At 48.9% G+C, this 27,238-nt stretch overlaps 1 protein-coding gene across 2 annotated transcripts in view; it reads left to right on the forward strand.

Moving 5' to 3' along the window:
* The window catches only part of LOC149354464 (uncharacterized), a 56,843-nt gene extending 49,579 nt beyond the window's left edge, over positions 1 to 7,264 (forward strand). For both annotated transcript variants that reach the window (XM_089583333.1, XM_089583334.1), the window contains exons 11-12: positions 343 to 476; positions 7,086 to 7,264. In XM_089583333.1, the coding sequence (XP_089439459.1) occupies positions 343 to 476; positions 7,086 to 7,176 (225 nt within the window). In that variant the 3' untranslated portion in view covers positions 7,177 to 7,264. The remainder of the gene's footprint in view (positions 1 to 342; positions 477 to 7,085) is intronic.
* Positions 7,265 to 27,238: the final 19,974 nt, after the last annotated feature.

A 27,238-nucleotide genomic window follows, 5' to 3' on the forward strand; every position in this document is an offset into this window, starting at 1 on the left:
GAGAAATGGTACATCTTTGCACAAATATAATACGAAAGCTTGTTAGAGCTGCTGGGGAGTTTTGTTTTCACAGCGCTTGTCTGAAAGGAATTAAAGGTTTGTATTAAATGGGTGCCCGAGATTTCTCAACATATATCTCTAGGTGATGCAGCTCGGTGTGAAGGGAAGGGAAAGATGTCTAAACTTCGATAGTTGCGTTTATGCACAGAAGCTGCTGCGTGGTACTAATTACGGTCGCACTAACAGCGAACAGGCCTACAACATATAAGTGGCAGCAACTGCTGCGAAAGAGTGCCGTTTGTGCACGGCTCTTTGTTCAAACTTGTGTTTCCTCATTCGCAGGCGTCGGTGTCTCTCCTTGTGGCGTGGGTGCTTCCCAGCATGTACCCTACTGTGGAAGATGGCTCCGATTGCTGGAATGCGGCCTTCGCTCGTCTTCCTCTTCTGCCGCATCGACCTAGGCGAGGAGATGAGCGGTAAGACGGCATACGCTCAGGCTGCGGTTCTGTAGCACCAAGGCTCAGGCCACTGCTATTCCGGCAATATTTGGTAGTGTGCCATTAAGGAGCCTAGCGCATTATACAACGAGAAGCATAGAAAACAAGGCTACGTGATCAGTCATTTCCAATATCTGAAGAGTTAACCAACATGACTCTGAAGCTTGTCCTACAGCTGGTCTTGAAAAGTGTTTTTTTTTTAGAACGAAAATGGTACAGTATCAGTCACACATCTCGGTACACACCTGAACCGTGCCGAAAGGGAAGGGATAAAGGAGGGAGTGATGGCTCAGTGGTTATGGTGCTCGGCTGCTGACCCGAAAGACTTGGGTTCGATCCCGGCCACGGCGGTTGAATTTTTTTGGAGGAGAAATTCTAGAGGCCCATGTACAGTGCGATGTCAGTGCACGTTAAAGAACCCCAGGTGATCGAAATTTCCGGAGCCCTCCACTATGGCGTCTCTCATAGCCTCAGTCGCTTTGGGACGTTAAACCCCATAAACCAAACCAAAGGAGGGAGTGAGAGAAGAAAGAGGTGCTGTTGTGGAGGGCTCTGGAATAAGTTCGACCAACTGGAGATCTTTATGTGCGCACATTGTAAGCAAAAAATGTCAAGAAGAAAGCATAATAACGCCAGGGCGCATTTTTAATCGCTGCCAGGCACCGACACGTTTGCCACTTATGGCGACCACACACGAAACAGTGCTGTAGGAGTTATTTCTGTTCTTGGTATAATATGTGCATGGGGCACCTATGTTAAGAGATCTCGAATGGTCCATAGCACAGGATTTAAAGCGACATTTGACTGTTGTGACCTTGAAGCACAGTCGATTTGTTACACTTACTTCGAAGTCTAAGTCTATGTGTTCCTACTCGTATGTTACAATGTGTTAATCATGAATACATGAAGAGTATACTGCCAGTAACTGGAGAAAATAAATTGACGCAGAGCAAGGTGGCTGTGAGGATGATGGTAGGAGAATCAGATAAAGCTCACCTTAAAAGACCCCAAAAAGATGGTTTTTTGATATGGTAAGTAAAATGTGTTATTAGGAGATAGGAAACGGCCAGGGTGTTACTTAAGTTCTAGCATGGCTGATTATGTGTTCTCTGTTTTCTCTGTTCTTGAGAACAGTGAAGAATATTTAGCGACTATGAGTAGAATGAAGAACATTGAATGCGTAGAAGGATGATAAATACAGTCATCAATGGTAAGGGTAAGTGCAGTGGTAAGGGTACCATCTACATTGCAGTGAGATTGGGTATCTTGACATGAGAAATGAGTCGATTTTTATCAATGCAGTAAGATTGTGGTCGGATAATAAGAGGAGGAAGGTAGCGAGAACATATAGTGAAGGAACGCACGCTCATAAAGCCCTTCAGGCAAACCAGAATTCGATGCCTTAAGGTGTAGCCCCAAAATGCCCGTACATAAGGCACAGAGTGGATTACACCGGGGTGACCGGCATATTGGTGCATCGGGAATGCTTTTAATGTGCTAGCATTAGACGTCCCATTCACGAGAAAAGGTGGCTCTCATCCGCGTCACGAAAGAGAGGTGGCAACCTGCCCACCGGGTTGTGGGCAGCCTGCACGCCATGTCAGACAGCATTGGAATTCTAATAAATTCAATGCGATTTCCACCTTCCCACCGCAGCACTGTGCATCAGCTGTGCATCAGCAGATAGACAGCCTCACGAAACACTGCCTGTGCAAAAATGAGCATGACGCGAGCTCGGGAACAGCACTCTGCGTCTTGCGAGCCCCAGCAGTGGCTGTGCTGAAACAGCCATCTGCCGGTGCAGCGACACATCGCTCAACCACTGCACCTGTAGTGATATGAGGACTCCCCACAATCTATGACTCTATGATCATAAACAGGGGCACTTACACGAAAGGGATCTGTAATGCTATCATATTGCACTGTTAATGGTAGGTTAGGCGTTGTCCAAGTTTTCGTAGCCCTCTGGTGTCGTGAGACCGCGAGGTATGTCTCAGGTGCGGCGGTGTGGAGGTGCTGGATCATCACAGTCAGTTAAAGGCCAAATGAACCTCAGGCTTCACGCACATGCTCGAGACATTGTTTTGCAGGGTGCTGTTGGCCGCCGATGAGGTATTAAGCGCGCTGCGAATAGACTTTACTTCTTCGCTTTCTTTAAAAAGACAAAAAGGCTGCTATACAACGGGATATGGCATGCCGTCCGACACAGAGCTCAGTTACAGCTCACAGGAAAAAGCTAGCTGCTGTTCAACTACGGTTGTACCTGGTTAGAGAGCGAAAGCTGTGGTGCATCAGGCAGCTCGACGCAGCTTGGCATCTGTAACGTTGAGTGCTGTCCAGACACTGGATAAGCTGCACACCCGCCCTGCGACCTTGGCAGGTGGGTTAATCGCGAGAGGCTGCTCACCCCAGTGAACGCTGCGGCCTGTTGCTGCAGTGCCCCGTGTCTACACAACGTTGTCAGCACTAACGCATTCAGCCCAAATCTCTCTCTCACCACAACAACTTAACTCGAAGTGCGATTGAGGTGTCCATTGAGCAAGGGACCCAGTTATGCACCCATCCTTTTCCTCAAAATCATCAGGGTCTAGAGCGTTGCTAACGCCAACGCCATGGAACACAATGAACGCTGTAGCCTATAGCTTCAGTGCCGTGTTTCTGCCACAACGTTGTCAATGCCAATGCATGCAGCACACACCTGTCACTACCGCCGCGTAGCTTAAAGTGCGACTGAGGTGTCCACTGTCCCAGGGGGCCAGTTATGTGCCTTTACTTTGCTTTTGAAGTGAGGCCACGGTTGCTCAGTGGTTATGGTGCTCGGCTGCTGACCCGAAAGACGCGGGTTCGATCCCGGCCGCGGCGGTTGAATTTCTTTGCAGGAGAAATTTTAGAGGCTCGTGTACTGTGCGATGTCAGTGCACGTTAAAGAACCCCAGGCGGTCGAAATTTCCGGAGCCCTCCACTACGGCGTCTCTCATAGCCTGAGTTGCTTTGGGATGTTAAACCCCATAAACCATAAACCATTCGCTTTTGAAGCACCCGCTCATCATTTGTTTCGGCACAGCTCCGTAGCGACTGAAGGTCCCTCAAGGTCAGTGCGACGTGGTCGGCGAAACTCGTGGAACTTGCCGTAGTAAAGCTTCCTCTTTAAAAGCGCTGGAGCCCCTTTTCCCATAATACCCCTGCCAAGCGCGCATGTTAAGTACAGTTACGCGGAGTGCTCAACATATCTAGTGACACTTCAGGCGATGTGGTCTAAAGGGAAAAGTAAAGTGGACTCGTAAAAAAAAAGGCAACTGAAAATGAGTGGAGTTTTTGATGAGGTCGATGAAAATGAAAAAATGGACTCTTAAACATTGATTGTTGTATGTGATAACACAAATAAAACGAGCTTAAACAGTTTTTAACTATGAAGAAAACAGGAAATAGAGGAACAGCCAGCACCAGCCAAAACTATTCAGAATTTTGACAGCAAGCAAGATGGCAGCCTGCAGTGGAGTTGCAACTGACCGTGTTCTTTTGTGGTCTTGCTTCGCTGTAGCTATAGAGAAGAAATCATTTAAGAACAGTGGTATAGCAAGTAAAATCAACTTGCGAGTACTTCTTTATTCACTATACATGTTGTCATTTGCATGTCGCTGCTTCCGAGCCTATGCATTCGCCCACAAAGTGTGTTCTGTGAATGCATTGTGACCTGAGTGCGCACATCGGCGTGTGCACTTATTACTCCGTTTAGCTGTGCTAGAGTGTACTTTTAGGAAGTGACGCTCTTTGCAAGTGCACTTTACCTTGCGTGCTTGACAGGGGTGCTATGAACTAGTGCAGGCTGTATATGGCACTTCAAAGGTGCTCCAAACTTATAAAAGCCGTTAGCTGTCTCTGAAGATATATGACAGCTGCCGCGGTGGCTCAGTGATTATGTTACTCGGCTGTCGACCGACAGACGCGGCTTCGATCCTGGCTGCGTCGGTCAGATTTCGATGCAGACGAAATGCTAGACTATGCGAGGTCAGCGCACTAAAAAAAACCCCAGGTGGTTGAAATTTTCCGGACACCTCCACTACTATATCCCTCATAGCCTTATTCACTCTGGCCGTTAAACTGCACAAATTAAATCAATATCTATGACCGAGTCGTCATTGTACTGTCGTGGGAGGCACTACTGATACTCCGTTCGTTTTTCCTCAGCACAAGATAAAGGAAGTGGCAGAAGGAACTCCATTGTGATCCTAGCTGACATAAAGGTTTACGCAGAATAGTTATTATATCTCTGCAGTTCTAAAAAGATACCTCCGAACCTAATGGAAATCAAAGAAAGAAAGAAAGAAAGAAAGAAAGTCAAGAAAGAAAGAAGGGCGCTGTGAGTAGCAATCACACCGGGACCCACTCCTGCGCGAATCCCTGGGTGGAAGAAACTGTCATGCAACCAATGAAGCTGCGAGTGACGAGCGAACAAGCATTGGCATGTTGCAGTCTGTTACACATAGACAAAAAAAAACATGCCATCTATCGGGTTGCAAATGAAAGACAGGACTCTATCGCATGCTCAGTGCAGTCTTTTTTTTTTTTATTTCGATTCCTTTTTTGCATGCAGCAGTGTACTTTGCAAGTAAGTAAAATTTCTATTTCGAAAGGAGGTATTGCACCGAACGTTGTGTTGTGTTTGTTGTGCCCTGAGGACACTGCACATTCTCATTGGCCATGATAAATGAGAGTTTGTGTAGCGCACACTGAAACTCTCGAAGCTTTAAAAGCCACGCAGCAACAGAGGCGCTGAGGTGAGAAACACGGCAATTTCCACTGGCGTCCCAGAACCCTCCTCGCAGCGCCGCCTCTCCTCCTCCGCTCTTTTCTCCCTTCTCCTCTTTTTTTCTTTCACGGCTGTTGCGCTCTTCGGTCTATTCCTCCGGCGAGTCTGCCTCCGCGCACCGCCGCCGCGAATCTGCGCGTCTTCTGAACCGCGGCCTGGTCAGCGCGCCTCTCAATGTGCTGACGCATGAACACGTAGGTGGTGGTGGAAACGTTTATTGCCAATGATGTAAATCGTAGGGGGCGCCTGGTTTGCATGATTACGAGAATTGGTCTGGGTATCGGGCATGCAGCAGTATTGGGTATTGAGCAGTCCGGGTTTGTAGTTGTCGCCAATGTGCGGCCTGCGCTATGGTGAGGGACGGAGCGGGGGGTGCGTATTCCCTTCTTTTGTCTCGGTAATACGAGAGAATATCACGGAAGGAGACCAGGTAGTGCGCGGGCCGCGGGCGAACGGACCGTCGTGTGAATCGCCCTTTAACGCCATTTTAAGTACGTGCGCAGTCGCCTTCTTTGCGCGAGGAACGTGCCGGCCACACAAATGGCTCGAAGGGCAACGCGAAAATCGCGAGCCGGCCGCCCTAGAAGCTCGCCAGGAGCAGAACAGCTGTGAAAGACAATACGAGCAGAATCGCTTTATTAAGGCGAAAGCCTTTAATGCCTCATACTGTCGTGAGCAGGGAATGCACTACCTGGTCTCCTTCCGTGATATTCTCTCGTATTACGGAGACAAAAGAAGGGAATACGCACCCCCCGCTCCGTCCCTCACCATAGCGCAGGCTGCACATTGGCGACTACAAACCCGGACTGCTCAATACCCAATACTGCTGCATGCCCGATACCCAGACCAATGCTCGTAATCATGCAAACTTTTGCGGCAAACCAGGCGCCCCCTACGATTTACATTGGCAATAAACGTTTCCACCACCACCTACGTGTTCATGCGTCAGCACATTGAGAGGCGCGCTGACCAGGTCCAGAAGACGCGCAGATTCGCGGCGGCGGTGCGCGGAGGCAGACTCGCCGGATGAATAGACCGAAGAGCGCAACAGCCGTGAAAGAAAAAAAGAGGAGAAGAGAGAAAAGAGCGGAGGAGGAGAGGCGGCGCTGCGAGGAGGGTTCTGGGACGCCAGTGAGGAAATTGCCAGAAACACTACTGCCCGAGAGTGAGACTGCCTTACGGAGGCACTAATAGTGGCCGAGTGTGCACCCAGACTTTGAGCCAAGTGGTGAAGTGATAGGGCAGGGAAAAAAATGCAAGCTATCGCCAGGTTGCATCACAGACTGTACTGGCATGTTCAGCAGCTTTGGTTACACGTGCGATGTGTGATATGAATTTCGCTAAGTGTCCGTTTTGGTTATTCAAGCATGCAATTGTAATTCTGGTTAACTACTGTGAAGCAATAGTCAGTAAATCCTCCCCAAACTTATCGTAAACTTTCACCATGTCTTCAGATGTAACGAAAAATGTCAGTCGAAGCGCATGGTTTCGTGCCCCCTAAATGTATACCGCCGTGGCCGGGAATCCAACCCACAACCTTTACCTGCACCACTGAGCATCACAGCAAATGGGCCTCTGTGGCAAGTTTGTATAAGATGTTTGGGATTTCTGGAATGATACGATTCTTGCGGTACCTAAAGAAGGTGGCAACTTTCTCCGTCACGTCGCTCAATATGAAACAGCCGTATGTGTTGTTGAACTCCAGTTTGTTGTTTTGAAGAGATATATTTGAGCTAGAGGAGGGCGTGAAAGCCGCATCAATGTTTTTTTTTACGCAGTGCCTGCCAGGAGGAGGTAGCGGCCAGCCTTACTGCGCTGGATGTCCACTGCAGGGGGCTGGGGGTTCCAGGGACACTTGGAATCTACTGATGTTCATATTTTTTATTATATCGAAATGTTTGTCTTAGGCGATTGATTGTGAAATTGTTAAAATGTAATTAAATGTTTTGTACGTGTCTTTGGGCTTTTCAGCAAGTTCCTGGTAGCTTTTTTGCTACAATGAAAGCATGGACCCTTATTGTGTGTTTGCATGCTCTGTGTGGTATCACCCGTCACTGCAAGTTAATGCTTGGTCAGGCATGTTATTACCCTGCTGTCAAATTTTTTGAGAACTGTTGACAAATGTGCAGAGTAGGAAGAAGGGTACGAAAATAACTTCACAAATAAATGAGCTATATGAGAGGTGCATTGCTGGCCTTGAAAAGGCGACAAAGGGGTTATTGTAAAGGTATAATATTGTGTGAATTGTGACAACACTCTCAACACAGCAGCTCTCGCTCGATGCTCGCCATATAGAATATACGAGTGGCGACAATAGATACCCTTGGTGCCGACTTTTCATCACTGCGATGGGGCCGATCCAGGACCTGAAGTGCGCGACGACCATGTTTTTCTCACAGAAACGTAGAATGTCGGCCAGCAGAAGCTCTGGAGGCCCCAGGTCAGAGTCCGACAGCGAGGTAAAAACATGGGTAAAAGCAAGGCATGGGGTACGCTGTCGTGTACGCTTGCTTGACATCGAGTATAACCGTATGGGCGAACTAAATGCCTTCGAGCCGATGGTCTGGACGAAATTCGTTCATGTGTGCGAACTCCGCCTCACGTGATGGCTGCCGCCTCGCTTGAACTCATCCGCTTTAAAAACGTTTTAAATAAATATAAGAACAAGACCTAACAGTTGTATTATTACAGGTGAGTATTTAAGCTGTAACTGAATATTCGAAAAGTTTGTCGATTGTACGCGCCCTTTTGTTTAAATATGTTGTCACGTGGTTATAACGTATGTCAAGAGCGGTCTAGCCCCCCTACCTCTCTGTTGACACGCGCGTGTCACCAGCGCGGCCTATAAAGAATCGGGCTCAGTGTTAACTCTTCCCTTACCATTGGGAAGGTGACCATTTTCTGAAGGTTTGAATGCATTTTTTTTTCTGTAAAAACTATTGCATTCAATATTTATTGCAATAGGTGGTGCCCAACCTACGGCGGACATTGCGTCACGACGCAGCTTTGTCACGTGAATTTGAACTTCCGGGTCGTTCCTGTGGTTTTGTTTGTGTAGGAATTCCTTGCAGACATGCAGTTTCGGTCTTTCTCTCCTTAATACTGGTGCTCACATTCCGTATAGGGAACGGCAAAAACAGTGCGCCGTTGCGATCTGCTGGCAGACTGCCTTCGATGGCCAACCCTAGGCTATATGTTTCGAGCATTTTGTTGGCGGCAGAGTTTGAGAGCGTTGTGGAATTTGAAGAATTCGGTTAAGTATGTTGTTTATCTCCTTGAGGAGCACCAATTTCTCGCTCAGAAGACTTGGCTATGTGCCACAACCGTTGTCGCATGACGGCGGCAGCACCGCGCGGGCTATGTTTGCAAATATATGCTGTTTGGCCTCCGTCAGTACAGCGTGACAACTTAAGATGTTAAAGGACAGGACGATTATTCCTCAAATATTTGCTCTGAATGCGAGTAGCTCGAATCCATTGCTAGCACTTAAAGCGTATGGTGCACGGTCTCTGCAGTCAGCTGTCGAAACGGCGACACTACGGCCTGTTGAGAACGGGGCCTCTCGCCCACCGCTGGAACCAGTGTTAAAGATGGGGCTTCTATCCCACCGCTGGAACCAGAGTTGAAGACGGAGGGGTCCTGGAGATGACTAACTCGTTTAGCCCCGCAGGTACCGGCTCCGAATGACGATGTCGGACTGCGTTATCGAGGAAACTGTACAAGAGGGTTTATTCTACATATTTGCAGATGAGAATCGAATCGAATGCAATGCTCCGATCACACAACAACATCCCGTTAAATACGGCTCGCGTTCCCCAGATCCCTGACTGGGGAACTTAGTTCGAATATCGTTGTCCAATCGGATGGGCCATTGATGACGCTGGCGCTACCACCCACGGCACGGGGCGGTGCTGAAGCTCTCTCGCTCTCTCACAGCTCGGGGGATGAGAAGGGGAAGACAGTCATCAAACACAGATGCGTCACCTTGACCACTGCCGCAAGTTTTCTGTGCGTTGCCTCCGTGGGAAAGCAGAATCCCGCAGTCTCCTCGCAGGTGGTTGATCCTTCTCGAACTCCCCCGCCGGATGGCCGAAGCACGAGACCCCTTCGACACAGCGTCTTTCAATTAGCATGCCTCGCTCAGCGTGACCTTGCGTAGCATCATCCCGTTCGGTGACCCGAAGGCCGACTCGGCCAACGTATACCGCTGCTTCCGCCGTGCTTCATGTGCATCTCTGCTTCCAGCGTTGCTGCTGCTGTCGCAAGTTCTCGCCGCATCTTTGCCCAACGACGACGCTCGTTTGACAGAAATTTCTCCCAGGCCCGTGGGAGACAGCGTCCTTCGATCGGTTCGGAGGTTCGGTGATTTGGAGTGCAACAGCCCCGGCCGTCGTCGTCTATGCTTCTGCCGCCGGCGCCAGGCCTCGTTATATCCCTTGCTTTGCGACGAGTCACACCCGGCTCCCAGGACCACGTTGTCCACTCTTAACAGCTCGTCCGCGGCCCGAAAAATCTCGAATGGCCAGCGTTCACGACCGCTGGGCAGGAAGAGATGAGGCCGGAGTCGGGTGGAAGGGCTGGTTTCCAGAAATGGCATCCAAGCTCGAACATTCAACAAAGAATGGCATCAGTGGACTGTTCCACGAGACAGGGCACTGACCCACAAGCAAGCGCTCGGAATTTGCCAAAGACCCACCAGGCTTCCCACAATGACAACAAATGTTTACTAAAACATGATTGAATTTTGGCGTAATTTTGGTGCCGAGAAAGCGCAAAATATCCCCTTTGAAATCGCCAAAGACGGACTGCTTGGACCAAGGTTAAAAACAAAAACCCACACACAGTAGGTGGTCCTACCAAGTACTCCTGTCTACAACAATCGGCTGAATCCATCAGCATTTCCGTGCGGTTTTCCGTTCCTGAAACGCATCGAGAAACTGTGTTTCCTTTTCTTTTTTTGGACAGCAGGACTCCGTCTAAGCAAGCGACCATTTTTGGGGGGACAAAACTGTCATAATCATGTTTGAGACGATGGTCAGTCTCAAATATGAACTTTGCGCCGTGCAAGTAGCTCTGGTAACCCGACAACATCTGTGCCGCCTAAACCAAACGCGCGCTGTTTGTCTGAAACGCTGAAGGCTTCTTCTCTACAAGTCAGCCTGCGGCTGACGTACAGAACATGCTGCTCTTCGTGGCCGTCGCCAACTTGACTTAAAATAGCACCCAGTCCTCTATCTATCACTGGCGTCACACTGGACTTAAACTCTTTACCATAGGCAGTGGTCCGAAGCAAAGGTCGGGACACGCGCGCATCCTTTTGGCTCCTTCAAGAGTTTTCTCTTAGGTCATCTCAGTGTACGTCAGTGAGGCTCCCTTTCGTAAGGTGTCAGTCAATCAAGGGATCAAATCTCCGTCTACGCGACTCTAAGCGTAGTTCTACGCGAGCTGCACTCCTGTGAGTGCCCTCACCACTTGGTAGCATGGGAAATCGACACCTGTGATTTCTAACTCAGTGACGCCCTAGCCTTTCTAACTCAGTGACGCCCTAGCCTTTCTAACTCAGTGACGACATAGCCCTTGTCTAAGGTAAGGAAAAAAAACAGTAACCTCCGATCAACTTGTTTTAACTCAAAAGTAGCCTTTCCCTGCCTGATTTCATAAACACACACAGAAAAAAAAGAGGAATAAAAAAAAACGAAACAGCTACTTCGAGTCGCCACGCGGGGGGGGGGGGGGAAAGCTGACTCCCCGCCGCCGAGTTGAATGGATTAGTCTTTCAGACGCGCCCGCCGGGGTCGCGCTTTGACTGATTGTACTGCGGTCAACTCGTGACAAAAGGCTGCAGAAAAAAACGATCCCCTACTCTCACCGTCGTTTCCGCGCCCCCTCGAGGCTCTCCGAAAACCTTGGTCGCGCCTACAATGTCGATAACCGACTCTGGCTCTGGACAACGAGCAGTGACCAGCGCGATAAGGTACCTCTTTCTCTCGCCCCACGCAGGAAGCTCGGCTACCCATTCGCCATGCGCGCTTCCTAGAATGCGGTGCCAAATGTGAAGGACGATTCCTTTTCAAGTGCGCCCGCCGAACACGCCTGCATGTGTCGTCTCGGTTGTTCGACGCCTGCGTTCGCATGCGCCGAGTACCGCGCAACCTTTCGCCTTCTGATCTCTTGGGCCACTTTGCCTTTTTCCTAACTGGCTGTTTGTCCGGACGGCGCGGTCTAGGCTTTCTTACAGGCCGATGCCCCTTGAAGCACTTCGCGCCTGTTCTGGTCGGAAAACGTGCTCTTCCCTTTTCATTACTGCAGCCAGCCTTCGAACGAGCTGCTCGTGTCGCTAGATCGTTAACTACAGCTGCAAGTTTACGAGGCGCAACGCGGGAAGGCTTCACTTTTCCTTCCACTGCATTTCTTTCTTTCGCACCTGTCCGCGCAACCGAATTTAGGGCTTTGAATTTGATCCGTTTCCTCTTGGTTCTTGCCCTTTTCCTTTTTCTGCGCCTAGACTGTGCCGCGTGCGTCTCCTGATCGCAACTAGCTCTCTCTAGTTTCTCAGTCGCACCTCGGAAATTGTCTTGAAATTCCAAACTGGCCTCTGTGCCTTCGCAGCGGAGTGCCAGCTCCACGCAGCTGACAGACGGACTTGAAACTGCGCCTGAGATCCCCAGCTCATTCCTTTGGGGTTTGTCCTCTCCAGCTTGTCTGTCGTTTTGCGCTCCATTCTCTGCATTGCAGTGCTCAGCTACAACTGAGCCCGCCTGGCTGTCGCTCTGCGCGCCATTGTCTACATTGCAGTGCTCAGCTACAACTGAGCCCGCCTGGCTGTCGCTCTGCGCGCCATTCTCTCTACTGCAGTGCTCAGCTACAACTGAGCCCGCCTGGCTGTCGCTCTGCGCGCCATTCTCTGCACTACAGTGCTCAGCTACAACTGAGCCCGCCTGGCTCTTATGGCTATCCTTTTCCCCGGCAGCCTCGCACTCTTCTTGTGCCAGTATTACCAAGGTAGCCTCTCCGGAGCCTTTGTCACTGAAGCCACTGTGACATCCCAACTCGCCCTTACCGCGGTTGTTACTCTCAAAAGGGGTTTCCGCTGTTTCAACTTCGAAACCTTTCTCGCTAGGAAAATCTCCCTTTTCGCGGTTCTGCCGGTTTGACGCCTGTATCGACTCTACTGAAAGGGTCGCGCTCGTAACTGTCCCGACAAAGCTGTCCATTGCCACTCCTACCTCACTTGGAGGAGAATCCTCGCACTCGTGTCGTTGAGACGCTATCTCGGAATGCTCTCTCTTAGCATTACGTCCAACTACACTGGACACGGTCTCGGATTCTGCGGCTTTCCTTGGACTACCGTACCAGTTGCACACGTTCTCTGCCACTTCCCTCGTGGTGTCGTGATTTACCAACTCGGCTACGGTCACAGACTTTGCGGGTCTTGCCTGCGGACCTATTTCATAAGCATCGCTTGCTCTTTCAGGAGTTCCGGCTCTCACACTACCGCCCTTTCTTCGTATTTCGTTTTGAAGTTCTAATATCTTTAGTTTCCTTGTTTCAATTTCAACCTTCCACTGTTGCCGTTGCCGTTCCTTCTCTTTTTCCCACTCTCGATCAGCTTCCTCTTTACGCGCTTTTTCCTCCGTGCGCGCTTTTTCCTCCTGTTCGGCTTTTTCTTTACGGGCTTTTTCCTCCTGTTCGGCTTTTTCTTTACGGGCTTTTTTCTCCTGTTCGGCTTTTTCTTTACGGGCTTTTTCCTCCTGTATCAAGTTCCACGTATCTACCAGCAACTGATCGTTATGCTTGACTTGTTTAAGAATGAATTCGCCCAATTCAATTTTGGTTAGTTTGCTAGGCACTTCAAAAGACAGTTCCTCGCATATCAACAGCAAGTCCTACCTCCACAATTCCATTAGTTCCATGACAACGCCTTCTCCGCTTTGGCTCTGCTAACTCCACAATGCCTTGAGAATAACCCCTCTCAAACGACAAAGCCCTGATTCCCAGTCAAGATTATTCTCTGAATCTTAAAGCCTGGCGAATCCCATAGCAAAAGCCAAAACGCTCACCCGTGGAGAAAGTACGATGTCGCATGGTCCATCCCAGCTGCTGCCAACCAGTGTTGAGAACGGGGCCTCTCGCCCACCGCTGGAACCAGTGTTAAAGATGGGGCTTCTATCCCACCGCTGGAACCAGAGTTGAAGACGGAGGGGTCCTGGAGATGACTAACTCGTTTAGCCCCGCAGGTACCGGCTCCGAATGACGATGTCGGACTGCGTTATCGAGGAAACTGTACAAGAGGGTTTATTCTACATATTTACAGATGAGAATCGAATCGAATACAATGCTCCGATCACACAACAACATCCCGTTAAATACGGCTCGCGTTCCCCAGATCCCTGACTGGGGAACTTAGTTCGAATATCGTTGTCCAATCGGATGGGCCATTGATGACGCTGGCGGTACCACCCACGGCACGGGGCGGTGCTGAAGCTCTCTCGCTCTCTCACAGCTCGGGGGATGAGAAGGGGAAGACAGTCATCAAACACAGATGCGTCACCTTGACCACTGCCGCAAGTTTTCTGTGCGTTGCCTCCGTGGGAAAGCAGAATCCCGCAGTCTCCTCGCAGGTGGTTGAACCTTCTCGAACTCCCCCGCCGGATGGCCGAAGCACGAGACCCCTTCGACACAGCGTCTTTCAATTAGCAGCCTCGCTCAGCGTGACCTTGCGTAGCATCATCCCGTTCGGTGACCCGAAGGCCGACTCGGCCAACGTATACCGCTGCTTCCGCCGTGCTTCATGTGCATCTCTGCTTCCAGCGTTGCTGCTGCTGTCGCAAGTTCTCGCCGCATCTTTGCCCAACGACGACGCTCGTTTGACAGAAATTTCTCCCAGGCCCGTGGGAGACAGCGTCCTTCGATCGGTTCGGAGGTTCGGTGATTTGGAGTGCAACAGCCCCGGCCGTCGTCGTCTATGCTTCTGCCGCCGGCGCCAGGCCTCGTCATATCCCTTGCTTTGCGACGAGTCACACCCGGCTCCCAGGACCACGTTGTCCACTCTTAACAGGCCACATACGGCGGCGTCTCGTTCGCTGGCACTGCTCTGGTCGCAATGTCAAGGTATGTTTACGACCACTTGTAAGAGTTGCTTATAAATTGTTCTGCGAGGCCATTTTCGCTAATTTCATGCTCAAACTGAAACATGTCTTCACCAGAACACTAGTCGACATCAGCACACAGCAAGTGTAGAAAACTATAATTAAGCAACCTGTTACACATAAGTTCCCTGCTTGTGTGGACCCGCATGTTGCAGTAGTGTTTCTGCGTTTCCTGTGTGCGGAGAGGGAGGCTGATCACATTAAAAAGTGATAAGAATTATTTACAGCCTTTCTTTTTATACGCTGACTCAGTAAGTTGGGAAAAGCTTCACTTCAGGATAACATAATTAAAAAAATACAGCAGCCAACATAGTCTGGCTGTTTTTCACCTTTCATTGTACAGAACTTAGGCAAATTGACATCTGAGATGTATGTTATAATACTGAACTGTCACTGTTCAGCAAAACGTCATTCACATGTGCACACTGTTTATGTGCTGAACATATGCATGTGAAGTGTCTACGTCTATAGCTTGCATATGCGATGCATTGCATGCTTTCATGTAGTAATATTGCACATAAAAATGGACTAATTGAGAGGAACATTGGTGATTTCAAGGAGTGCAAAATGCTAAAGAAAGGCAGAGGCTGGCCTATTGGTCGTTGGGTTCATAACGATCAAGAGTAATAATCATGCTATTTACTAGTTTTTTATTAAAAAGCCAAGGAACACGTGTTCCTTGTTCAACATTGCAACAACATTAATTTTGCACCCTGAAGCTAGTGAACGTACGAGATTACACAAAACAAAGCATTTATTTTTGTACATTTTTTTCATCTACATAATGCAGCAACCAGCATCGGGAAATCCAGTACAGAAATTCTTAACATTCAGAGCTGCAAGTTATATGTAAATGGCATGTAATGTCCCACACCACCATGCAGGATGTGAAATGCATTGCAGTACAGTTGCAGTGCATAACTATGGATAGTTAATTTTGTTTGTGAGCAAAAGTTCTTATGCATCCACCAAAGCCGCAGTAAGTGGACGCCTCTCACTGCTAGAATAGCTGCCATGTAACTTGCCCATCCAGGCTCTTGACACACATAAGTAGATGTTTTCAGCCACAAAGTCTCGGTGCATGCTTGTCGGGGCATATAATTCTTACATGCAGAAAGACTACAGTAGTGCTGAAAATTCAACACATTTGTAATGCAGTTGCATTTTTGCATTACAGCTCAACTAAAATTAAATCACTTGACAGAGTTGCTAAGCATGCCAGCTTCTGCAGTAATTATTCCATAAAGCATAGCAAATACCCAACGAAACCAATTAAGCTGGAAAGTTCAAGAACCGACAATAAAACTGATTGTGCCCAAGGTTGTAAAACATTGATAAGTCCACAGACTTTTGAGAGGAGGAGCGACACGTGGGCAATGAGGGACACCGTAGTAGAGGCCTCCATATTAATTGAGACCACCGGGAGTTCTTTAACGTGCGCTGACATCGCGCAGCGCACGGGCGCCTTTCGCTTCCATCGAAACGCGGCCGCCACGTCCCGGGTCGGGTCCTCCGACACAGTAGCCGAGCGCCCTAACCGCTAGGCCACCGCGGGGTGTATAGAAAAAGCACCGAAAGTCCTCCGAGGATTTGCACGGTTCAAGCTCTTTGCCGTCGCAGCCACCCTGCTACAATGTGCGCACCAGTGCGCTCGTGCGTAATGCTAGGCTGCGGTTGCTGGTAGTCCATATATTCAGCGCCTGGAAGCGCGAAACCTCTAGAAAACATGTGCTCTGATATATATTAGAAAACTGTGTAGCAGCCACACGATAACCGTAACAAGCGGCGGACTTTTTAGTGATCGAGTGAATGAAGCGTCCTAAACTTCAGCGCGAACAGACGACGCATGCCGAAACGTTCGCACTTGCAACGCTTTTCCGCCCTTAATTCCAATATGGAACGTCGAGCGTGGGCATAATAATGCACGTAGAGCATGCTGACCTTTTTTTTACGACTTCATTCGCGCGTATACTAACATATTAAGAGCGAATTTAAGCTTGGCAATTCCGCATTTCAAGCAGAGCGCCGTACACGCGCATCTTGCCGAACAATCTGGAAGTCGGAGTACCCAGCATGCCTTGCGGCTCGTTCAGATTAATGGACACCGCGTATTGTGAACATGGCAGCACGGCTGTGCAGCTTTTTACACGTCGTCTAGAATCAAGTAAGTGACCGATGTCTCGAGTCATTCTGATGAATCCATCATCAGACCGAAACTTGAGTATGCATGCACCGTCTTGGACCCTTACACAAAACATAACATTGAGGCACTGGAAATGATCCAGCGAAAATCTGTTTAATTAATCTTTAATAAATATCGTTCTACTGACTCTCCAGCCACTCTTATGACACAATACAACATATAGACATTGCAAACACGAAGAAAAATTCAGATAGAAATTTATTTTCTTACTCAAAAAAATTCAGCGGCCACTTTGTTGACACTTTGTTGACCTAAAGAGCGGTGAGGCGAAAGCCTTGAGCGTGGTGTTGCTGCTTGTCCCAGTAAAAAAAAAAAACCATTGGAACCAATTGGATTTCTAATGGGTTCCAATTGGTTCCAATTGGAATGGTGTTCCACTTGGACGGTCCAAATGGACTATCGAATTGGACCGTTTGGGTTTCCAATTGGTTCCAATTGGAATGGTGTTCCAATTGGATAGTCCGAATGGACTATCCAATTCGACCATTTGGGTTTCCAATTGGTGAGCCCAGTTGATCTTACCCATTGCATCCAATTGGTCCGCCGAACTGCACCCAATTTATCCAATGAATGTTTGCATGTTTGATGAAAAAGGTAGAACTAATATGGTACTTACAATAAGAGCTATCAGCAGCTTAGCCTAATAAATTGTACTCATCACCTACACCACTGGAGCTGAAATTAAATTAAATAACTGCGCTCAGTGGGCAAGTACCACCGGCCCCAGCATGAGAGCCTAATAAATTGGGTATATAAGTTGGAGCAGAAGTGTGTTCTCTGGATGTACATATTGAGCTAATGTATGCTACTAGTGCCTGAATGTGCACTGTTGCTTGTGTGTGATGTATGTGTGTCTTTGATTTCCATAAAAGCGTGTTAATTTCAATTCCATAGAAAAATGTTGATTGGCACTACCCAGTCAAAAAAAAACATTGGGACCAATTGGTTTTCAGACACCATTGGAACCAATTGGTCTTTCCAATTGGTTTCTAGCCAATTGGTTTCAATGGTGCCCAAAAATCAACTGGTTCCAATTGGAAATCTCAATGGTTTTTTTTGACTGGGGTGTCACTGATGTGTTAAGATTTTAAGCTTCGAAACCAGACAGTGTCTTGCAACGCTGCCAGGGAGTCCATAGAACGCCATCGCCCGTTCGGCTCTACGCCTTGCTCGTCGGTAAATTGGCTTTTGAGGAAAGGAAATGTATCTGTCTCACATACCTCGGTGGACACCTGAACCTCGCCGTAACGGGAAGGGAAGATGGAAGTGAACGAAGACACCGTATACACTAGACGCGCCTCTGTTCAATCCAAACCATCGAGTTGGCATGGCACAGCACCGTGTGCCAAGTGAAGCTGCGGCGATTGCTGCCGGAGTTTGTGGTATCCACAGAAGAGCTCTCTGGTGGAACTTTTGGTTACTACAAAAAGATTGTAGCAAGCGTTCGGTTTCTTTCGGCACGTTTTTCCACCGATTATTTGTGGAAAAGTAAAAGGAAAAAGTTGTACAATGATCTTTGTGATATTGTTCTCCCAGAGCCCATGTACAGGGCCTTGTACAGTGGAGGCCCGGGAGGGGATGTTTTAAAAAGGGTGAAGAAAATGCAGGTGTCACCAAGAGTAAAGACTTTCTTTTTTAAGTTACACACCGGGACGTTACCAGTTAAAGTTTCTAGAGGGAAAGGATTTCTTTTTACCGTGGGGATCGAACTGCTTATTTGTAAACAGGCTGAAACAATAGACCATGTTTTTTGCATTGCTGGGAAGGGGTTTATTTTTGGGACATGTTACAAAGGACCATAAAGAAAGAGCTACCACTTTACGCGCACGGAATTCGCTATTTAAGCACTGATAATGAGGATGGGGCACCTTTTGATCTCATAATGCTCTTGGGCCTCCACTGTATATGGCGCTCCAGAATGGCAGGCTACCATTGTGACAAAGACGCACGACCGGCCCGAATTTATTTTCGGGAAAGCATGGACTGGTTTCTTGCAATCCAAAAAGCAGCTGCTGAGCCTCCCGAGTGGCTCTCAAGACTAGAGCCGTTGTGTATGTTGCGGGAATTTTAAGCTGACGAAGCCAGTCTCGTGCTGGCTGACCACGACAGTGTCGTATGTATATAGCGTTATGTGTATTTTTGTTGTGCAATGTCATGAGCCAAAGCCAGGCAATAAAGAAAAAAAAAAGTTGGCATGGCGCAGTGATTAGCACGCTCGTCTCGCACTCCGGAGACCGGGGTTCGATTCCCGAATTCGACCAATTTCCTACTTGGTTTGTATTTATCTGGCCTGATTAGAAAGATTAATTAGGCTAATTGGGTGATTAAGCAATTAACTAAATTCATTCCCACTTGGAGCATCACTATACGATCCCTTTAATTGGTTGCATGGTTACTAGCCTAAGTACAATTGGCCCTGTTTGAAATTCGCGCACTGTGACGTCACGACCGTTTCGACCAACTGAAAAGCGTGAAATTTCTGTCGACAACTCCTGCTTACAACGATGAGGCATTAAAGGCTTCCGCCTTAATAACAAACTCACTATGAGCCCTGATGTATTTCTGAAACCGATCACAACGCGACTAACCCGAGATCGTCTCACGGAATCACTAACACCGTACAGAGCTAGAATCAATGCTTTCGAATACTCATTTTTTTTCTCACACAATAACTCAAGGGAATGAACTCCCGCCTGAGGTTGTAAACAGTTGTTTTTCCTTGTTCTTTACTATGTCGTATTACTCATATGTTACTTTTCTGCGATGTAATTTGCCGCGCTTCTTTATATGTATTTTTTGCCTCTCCTCCTTGGACCCATCTTAGGGTCTGCGGTATTCTATAAATAAATAAATAAATAAAATTGGTTTGTGAGGATAGGAAATGGCGCAGTAACTGCCTCACTTTTCCGTGGACACCTCCACGGTGCCTCAAAGGGAAGCTGATACGGTTGTCAAAATGCGTGAAATGCAGTGGATGGGAAGAAGGGACCTCGTAAATCATGTGAGTCAATTTTTTCGCGATTCTCTTCGTAAAAAGAGCCGAAATCACTTATTAAAAGCCAGCCGCCTACACGCCCTAGTCGCTTCCGGAGGCGCCGGGGGGGGGGGGGTGGGGACGCCAAATGGAGGTAGCTGGTTGAAGTCCCGCCACCCACGGAGAGGCCGCCGCTGTGGCTCAGTGGTTGTGGTGCTCGTCTGCTGACTCGAAAGACACGAGTTTGATCCCGGCCGCGGCGGTCGAATTTCGATGGAAATTCTCCTCATTCGCCGTGATCGGCAGAGCGGAGCTATATTTGCAAATATCTTTATTTACAAGGCAGTGTACAACGAAGAGTGCAGTCTGACGGCGCCATCCGGTAACAGCAGTGCCTCCACCACCGTACACCGCAGCGCCTCCCGCAAGCCGTCCGCAACAAGCTGGCCCCTCGCTCTACAGCGTATCCCAGGCGCTAGCTTCACAAATGCGCGCTAAAGCCGCCTTAGTGTCTCAGCGGTTAGTTGCTCGGCTGCTGATCCGAAAGACGCGGGTTCGCTCTGGGCCGCGGCGGTCGCATTGAAATGCTGGAGGCTCATGTACTGTGCCATGCCAGTGCATGCTAAAGAACCTCAAGTGTTTTAAATCATCCGGAGCCCTCCACTACGGTGTCCCTCATAGCCCGAGTCGCTTGGGACGTTAAACCGATGAAACCGATCCAAGAAAAGCCCGCTAAAATGAGTTCTTCTCCTAAATAATATTTTATGGTTGGTGGGGATTTAACGTCCCAAAGCGACTCAGGCTATGAGGAACGCCGTATTGAAGGGCTCCAGAAATGTCGACCACCTGCGGTTCTGTATTTTCCACTGACATCGCACAGTGCACGGGCCTCTAGAATTTTGTCTCCATTGAAATTTCACCGCCGCGGCCGGGATCGAACACTGGTCTTTCGGGTCAGCAGCCGAGCGCCATAGCCACTTAACCACCGCGGCGGCACTTCTCTTAAGCAATAAGCCGTGGGATAAAGTTATGTCGAAAATGAATCCCTCTTGAAGATCGCTTACCCATACAGAGGTCCTGGTAGGAGTGACAGCTGCGAGAGAAGCAAGTTCGTGTGCATGCCGCATAGCAGCTGTCGACGCCGTGGCTGACCCGGTCGCTTTAGCTACTACGCTAGGCGATATTTGCTTTGAACATGAGATGATGGGGTTGTCAGTAAGGCGGTGCCATGAGCAGACCATTTATTATAGCGCTGGTGAATTCCAAAGCGCCGTCCGCTGTTGCTTCAATGCAAAACAAGCAAGGCCTGGCGACGGCCAGGGAGCAGCGCAGACAGAGCGCGGTCGACCGCCGAGTTTTCTGGCGGCACTATTGCAATACGTTCGAAGAATCCGATGGGCCGAGCGTTTCGAACTTGTCGCCTACTTGCATGATGTGGCAGGGGCTGGACTTTTTTCGATGTTATGGCGTTAGAATGGGTGGATTGAGTTCCGTGGAACAGTGCTTCAATACGCTGTTGATGCGCCATCTTGCCTTGAACCCTCTCCAGCTCATCCAGTTTAGCATTCTATTGCACCTCTAAAAGACCTTCGGGTGTAAGCAGGCTCCTCACTCTAAACAAACTGACTAACAATTAAACTTCTTTACCTCGGCGACTCGTGTATGCATGCCGACAATTTGAATTCGATCATATTTACAAGCGTTACAGGAAGTTGGTGCCCCGTCGTTTGTGCAGCAGCAAGTGCTCAAATGGCGTTTCGCTGCGATTTACTTTTTTTTTCTCCTGGCGCTTGTACATGCGCCTACGCTAAAAGTACGTACAATTTGAGATTTCCGATGCGGGCAAATGTAACGACTTCGCTTTCGTTGTCGAAGCACTAAACAGAGTCGTTGGTTGCGCCATCTTCTGCAGCCGCTGATAGCTCGAGCACGTACGTTAAGAGTGCAAGCTGTTCCACAGAGCTTGAATAATCCATAATTGTCTAAATCTACTTGGCAAGCCACCTGAATCAACGTGCTATGCAGCAACACATTCGGCGCCGGCCGGAGATCCCGCGCATGACGTCACGGCGGCCCAAGCCAACTGCTGGCAACAGCGGCGTTCGCTCAGTGCTCTGAGGCGCTGGTGCGCGTTTCTTGTTAAAAAAAAAGCCCTTTTCGTTTGCTTCCACCCTCTTTAAACAATATATTCTTGTTCAACCTATTAGAAACTATAAAGTGCGGCACAAAACTCAGTTTTTTCGAAACGTTTTTCAGCTTGTGAAGAGGTAAAAAGTCTGGGAAAGCATACATTTCAGCGTGCATAGGTCGTCGGTTCCAGGGCCGGATTGAGAAAAATGGGGGCCCTGGGCTAATGCGAATGTAGGCCCCTCTCCCTCTCCCTCCACTGACCCCATGCCCCCTGCTACAGTACCGGAATGTATCCCATGCTTCATTCTAATTTCACCTAATTAAAAAGAACAAAGTGTGATCAACAGGATTCATGCAACAGTAATGCAGTAGCATTAGGTTTACAGCGCACAAAACACAACGCGACTCTTGGAATGCGCGACACATTACATCTGTGGCCGCGCGCCGAACGCCCGGGAAGAGCCACGTGAGCCTACAGACAACTTGCGGGGCTGCATTGCAGTGCGCTGCGCGCGCCGCCTACTCTGCTCTTTCAATGACATCGTATACAAGGCGACAGACAGGTTTTTGTTCGCAGCACTGTTTTGATGCTAACGCATTAAAAGCAGGCTGAGCTAGCTTCCTACAGTTCTGGGTGCTCCGGCTGCCGGCAGCCGGTATATAGGTAGAGGCGGGCTTATGGCACTCGGGGGGTTGAATACTTTCCGGGAGCTCCGGGAGGCTCACCTTACAAACCAGTACACGCGCTTGTCGCTAACGGAGTCGGGTCGCCGCCTTCTTGCTCGACTCCATATCCAACACACCACTCCCATGGAAGACAGGTTTCGCATCCCAGAACTGTGAAGACGTGCCCTCCTCGTGCGGCCTCTTCCCGCCAACATGTCACACGAACACCATAATGGTCGGCGCCTGGCACGAGCGCAAGCCCTAGCCCGACATTATGGCAACAAAACAGGTGTATACTACGTGGACGCCTACGGCCCTCACCACGGGGGATGGTACACGGCCGCGGTAGTTCACAACAGCAACACAGTTAACGGCCTCACTTTCAGAGCCCGCAGTGCAAAACAAGCAGAAGAGGTCGCGATTGCTTTCGCGGCCGCACATTGCGATTCAAAATACATAATCACCGACTCGCGAGGTACCTGTCGGAACGTCGAACAGGACTGCACTCCCTTCCTAGCCTATCGAATCTGCCAAAACTGCATACGGGATACGGACCCGGCACACCGTTACCTTATATGGGCCCCTGCTCATGAGGGGTTGGCAGGAAACCAGGCAGCAGACGCAGCCGCACGCGCGCTCTCTCACCGGGCTGTTTTCTGCTCCCCACCCGATCAGGAACCCGATTTTAATCCAGTCTATACGTTTAAAGATATTACAACCTACTATCAAGATAGCCATCGCCTTTACCCTATCCCATGTAAAGACCCTAAGAAGGCGGATGAGTGGCTCCTTCTCCGCCTTCTCACCAATACACTGCTGTGCCCGGCAGCGCTAAACATTTTGACCCCTCCTTTAGCGGCAGCTGCCCGCTCTGTAGTGCGGTGTCTTCGGACACCTATCACATGGTGTGGGCCTGCCCCTCCAACCCGGCCATTCCCCCCATCCCCAACCCAACCCGGGAGGACTGGGAGGCGACCGTGCTCGGCTGCCACGACTTACAGGCCCAACAAGCGGTGGCCACCGCCACTGGGGTCCCAAACTAGAAACGTCCACGTAGTGTTTGTAAGGATCGGTCCCTTACGGGCAGATCCAAGCATACCTCCTGTCCCTTCTAAATAAATTTTTCTACCACCACCACCAGCTAGCTTCCTACAGTTAAGCTGGGTGCTCCGGCTGCTGGCAGCGACTAGGAAATAGAAACACACATTAATTAGTGCCCTGAGAGGGTATTATTAAAAGTTATTAAAATTAATCTGATTACACGACGAACGTTTACTACTACCCTCATGGGGCAGATTTGAATAGCAGAATTCAAGTCCTGGATAAGTGCTCGTGCTCGTGCTCGTGCTCGGCGCTGAGCCGAGTACCCGGTTTCAAAACCAGCCGCGTGGCGGCCGCGTTTTGATGGAGGCGAAATGCGAAAAGGCGCCCCTGTGCTCTGCGATTTCAGAGCCCGTTAAAGATCCCCGGATGGTCGAAATTATTCCTGAGCGCTCTACAACGGCACCTCTTTTTTTTTTGTTGCCGCGATGGATCAGTGATTATGGTGCTCTGCTGCTGACCCGAAAGATGCGGGTTCGATTCCGGCCACGGCGGTCGAATTTTGATGGAGGCGAAATTCTAGAGGCCCGGGTACAGTGCGATATCAGTGCTCGGTAAAGAACCCCGGGTGGTCGAAATTTCCGGAGCCCTTCACTAGGGCGTCTCTCATAGCCTTAGTTGCTTTGGGACATTAAACCCTCATAAATCAATAAACCAACGGCATCTCTTTCTCTCCTTTAATTCACACCTTCATCCCTCCCCTCAAGACACAGTTCAGGTGTCCACCTAGAAGTGAGGCAGCTGCTGCAGCTTTTATTTCTTCAAAAATTAAATTTCACGTGGCTCTACAAAACCAATCCAAAGAAAAAAGAAAGAACGAAATGAATTGCCTCGGCCGCGGCGGTCACATTTCGATGGAGGCGAAATGCTAGAGGCCCGTCCGGAGCCTTCCACTACGGAGCTCCGCATAGCCGGACTTGATTTGGGACGTTGAAGCCCATAAATCTAAACATAAAACCATAAACGAGTGTTTCACTTTCCTAGTGGCCACCGGAGCACAAAGTGAAACTGTGGGAGTTCCAAGAAGCTAGCACAGCCTGATTAATATTTCATTTTGGTAAAGCTAAAGAATAAAACCCGGTGTTCTATAATTCTGACGACCAAATCTCGTATCTGTGCGAAATTCTTACTCGAACAATCCACCCGTGTGGCTGAGAGACGCATTCTACTGAGCGCGTTTATTTTATCAACACTATGCATATGATACTCGCACAAGTAGACGTCGCATCAAATTCTGCTGCGCAATTCTAGTTTCGTTTTTGCTTACCCTGCTCTAATCATAGTTGTGGCACTAAAGCGTTGCATTTCCTTATATTTTTACGCCATGCAGAGGACGCAAAGCAAGTATTTTTTACATCGGATATATGTGTGGGTTTAAAAATTAATTAGTGGATTTTTAGCGGATTATGAAAGCAGTCCCAGCAGAATTCCTGGAGGCGAGGCAGGAGTCCCGCCTGTTATGCCGATGCCAGGATTCTCAAACACACTACACCTTCAGACGCCATTGGACGAGGGGATTGATAGAAAACCACGAAAACCCTTCCGCAATCCGTACATAAACGCATATAGCACTTAGTAAGAAAGGAGGCCCCCCTCCGGAGTGGCGGGGGATTCCTGTTTTCGCAGCTCGACAAGCTCTGCCCAACTGATTAGGCTAAACGAAGTTACATAAGGTGGGGGCCCATCTCGTTCTGGTTTTCTCACTTCATACGTGTCGCTCAAAGTTCCGTTGCTCGCGGTTCCATATACTAAGCAAGTTAGAATAAATGGGCCCCTTCTCCTGCTGCCCGAGGTGAGGCCCTGGGCTGCAGCCACCTTAGACCCCCCTTGATCCAGCGCTGGTCGATTCGAATCCCTGTCCCAAGCTAGCCTCCAACTTAGATAGCAAATGTAAGCTATATGAAACGAGAAATCATATGGCACTACCCGGAATGCCTACGGCAAACAGTTGCGTCACAATTTTGGTGCGAATCTTGTAGGAAAAACTGGTGCCACGTTGAGGCGGGCCAGTGGGGAGTATGTACGCACGAATGATAATGTACATGGTTGGCTGAAATGGCGGTGCTCGGCTTGCTGTGAGCGTCACACGGCCACTTGATGACGTAACCCTATTTTTCTTGACATGGCTGGGATTTTCTGTACCATCTTCGAGTGCACACACTAGCATGCACCCCGCCAGCTTTTCTCGTGATAGGATTAGTAATGTTTTCGCATTAGTACCAAGTCGGCAGCACTACACAAAGGCTGGAAGAAAAAGGGAAACCCGTGCCCTCACAGCTGGCCACTCAACTCCGAGGCTGCACAGCAGCAAGGACACTGCCAGAGCGTCGGGATCGCTTGTTCCAGGTCTGTGTAATAAATTGAGCGAGAAAGACCTTTAAAAATGATTTCCCCTGTCCTTATAAAGCTATGTGTAAAACCAGGGCGTCGAACCGGAATTTTTATGGGTTCAGTTCGGGTTCGGGTTCACGCCTTTCGGGATCAGTTCCGGGTTCGGCTCCGGAGCGAGATTCCGTTCCGGTTCGAACCGGTTCTGATCTGGTCGAAACGGTTCAAACGGGTTGAGACTATAAATAGTTCTTAACGTAGATTGTTGTTATTCAAACTTAATTTACTGTTTACTTCTTTGTGTAATATCAGTATTTAAAATAAAAACTTCAAAATTTGCTCAAAGCGAGATGTTTTGACTTTACCCAGTTTAATTTACTATACGCGGCAAAAAGGTATAAATTTATACAACAGCCGCGAAATCAAATGAACTCAAAATTAAAGTACATCGCCTATACAAAAGCTACAATCTATCTGATGGGGCACGTAAGGTGAAAAGCTGATAGATTTTGCACCTACTAAACCCTTCAGCTTCAGCAGTTTTGGAGTCCCTGTCGCGCGAGTAGTAGGTTTCTCCTGAAGCTCGTGTCATTCGGGAATTTCTTCTTCCCAGAGGAAACTTACGCAGGCGCCGTGAGGACCGCCGCATGTGCCTACTATGAGAGGAAGCTGCCCGGTATCGCCAAGTATATACAGCCAAGACATCTTTCCGTCATCCCAAAACCGACTTGTCAGTCACCCCTCCCTCCGCCACACCGCCACACCTGCAGCATGCATCTCAAGAGCTCACTAAAAATATTTTATTGGCATCACCTGTTCTACATCGCCTTTGTGACTGGCGTTGTGTATCTCGACCACCTATAGCTCAGTTTTCTCAAAACAGAGCTAATCGTGGCTTCTACGTAGTACAGTGTAAAATTAAGATTTTGGCCTATGCTGATGTCACCGTCTCTTGCTGTGATGACAAGAATATGATAAAGAAAATTGCTGGTGGTTTAGCATTGCCAAGAACGGAATAATAATAGCGCAGTATCTGTCTCACATATCTCGGTGGACACCTGAACCGCGCCGTAAGGCAAGGGAGGAAGATGGGAGTGAAAGAGGAAAGAGAGAAAGATGTGCCGTAGTGGAGGACTCTAGAATAATTTCGACCATCTCGGGACCTTTAACATACACTGACATCGTACACCACACGGGCGCCTTTTGCGTTTCGCCTCGGAATATTGAGCGAAAGCAGGTTTTTGCAAGTGGACCCCAACGCCACGTACAGAGGGCAAAACGCATGTCTATAACACGCTCTGAGCGTTTTTTGGCATTAACACGCGATAAATAGCGAAAAGATTTGGTTAAAAATGGTCTGGATGTAAACATGTGCAGTTA

Source organism: Amblyomma mixtum, chromosome 3 (assembly GCF_055824585.1).
Source record: "Amblyomma mixtum isolate Tamu chromosome 3, ASM5582458v1, whole genome shotgun sequence".
Taxonomy (NCBI): Eukaryota; Metazoa; Arthropoda; class Arachnida; order Ixodida; family Ixodidae; genus Amblyomma; species Amblyomma mixtum.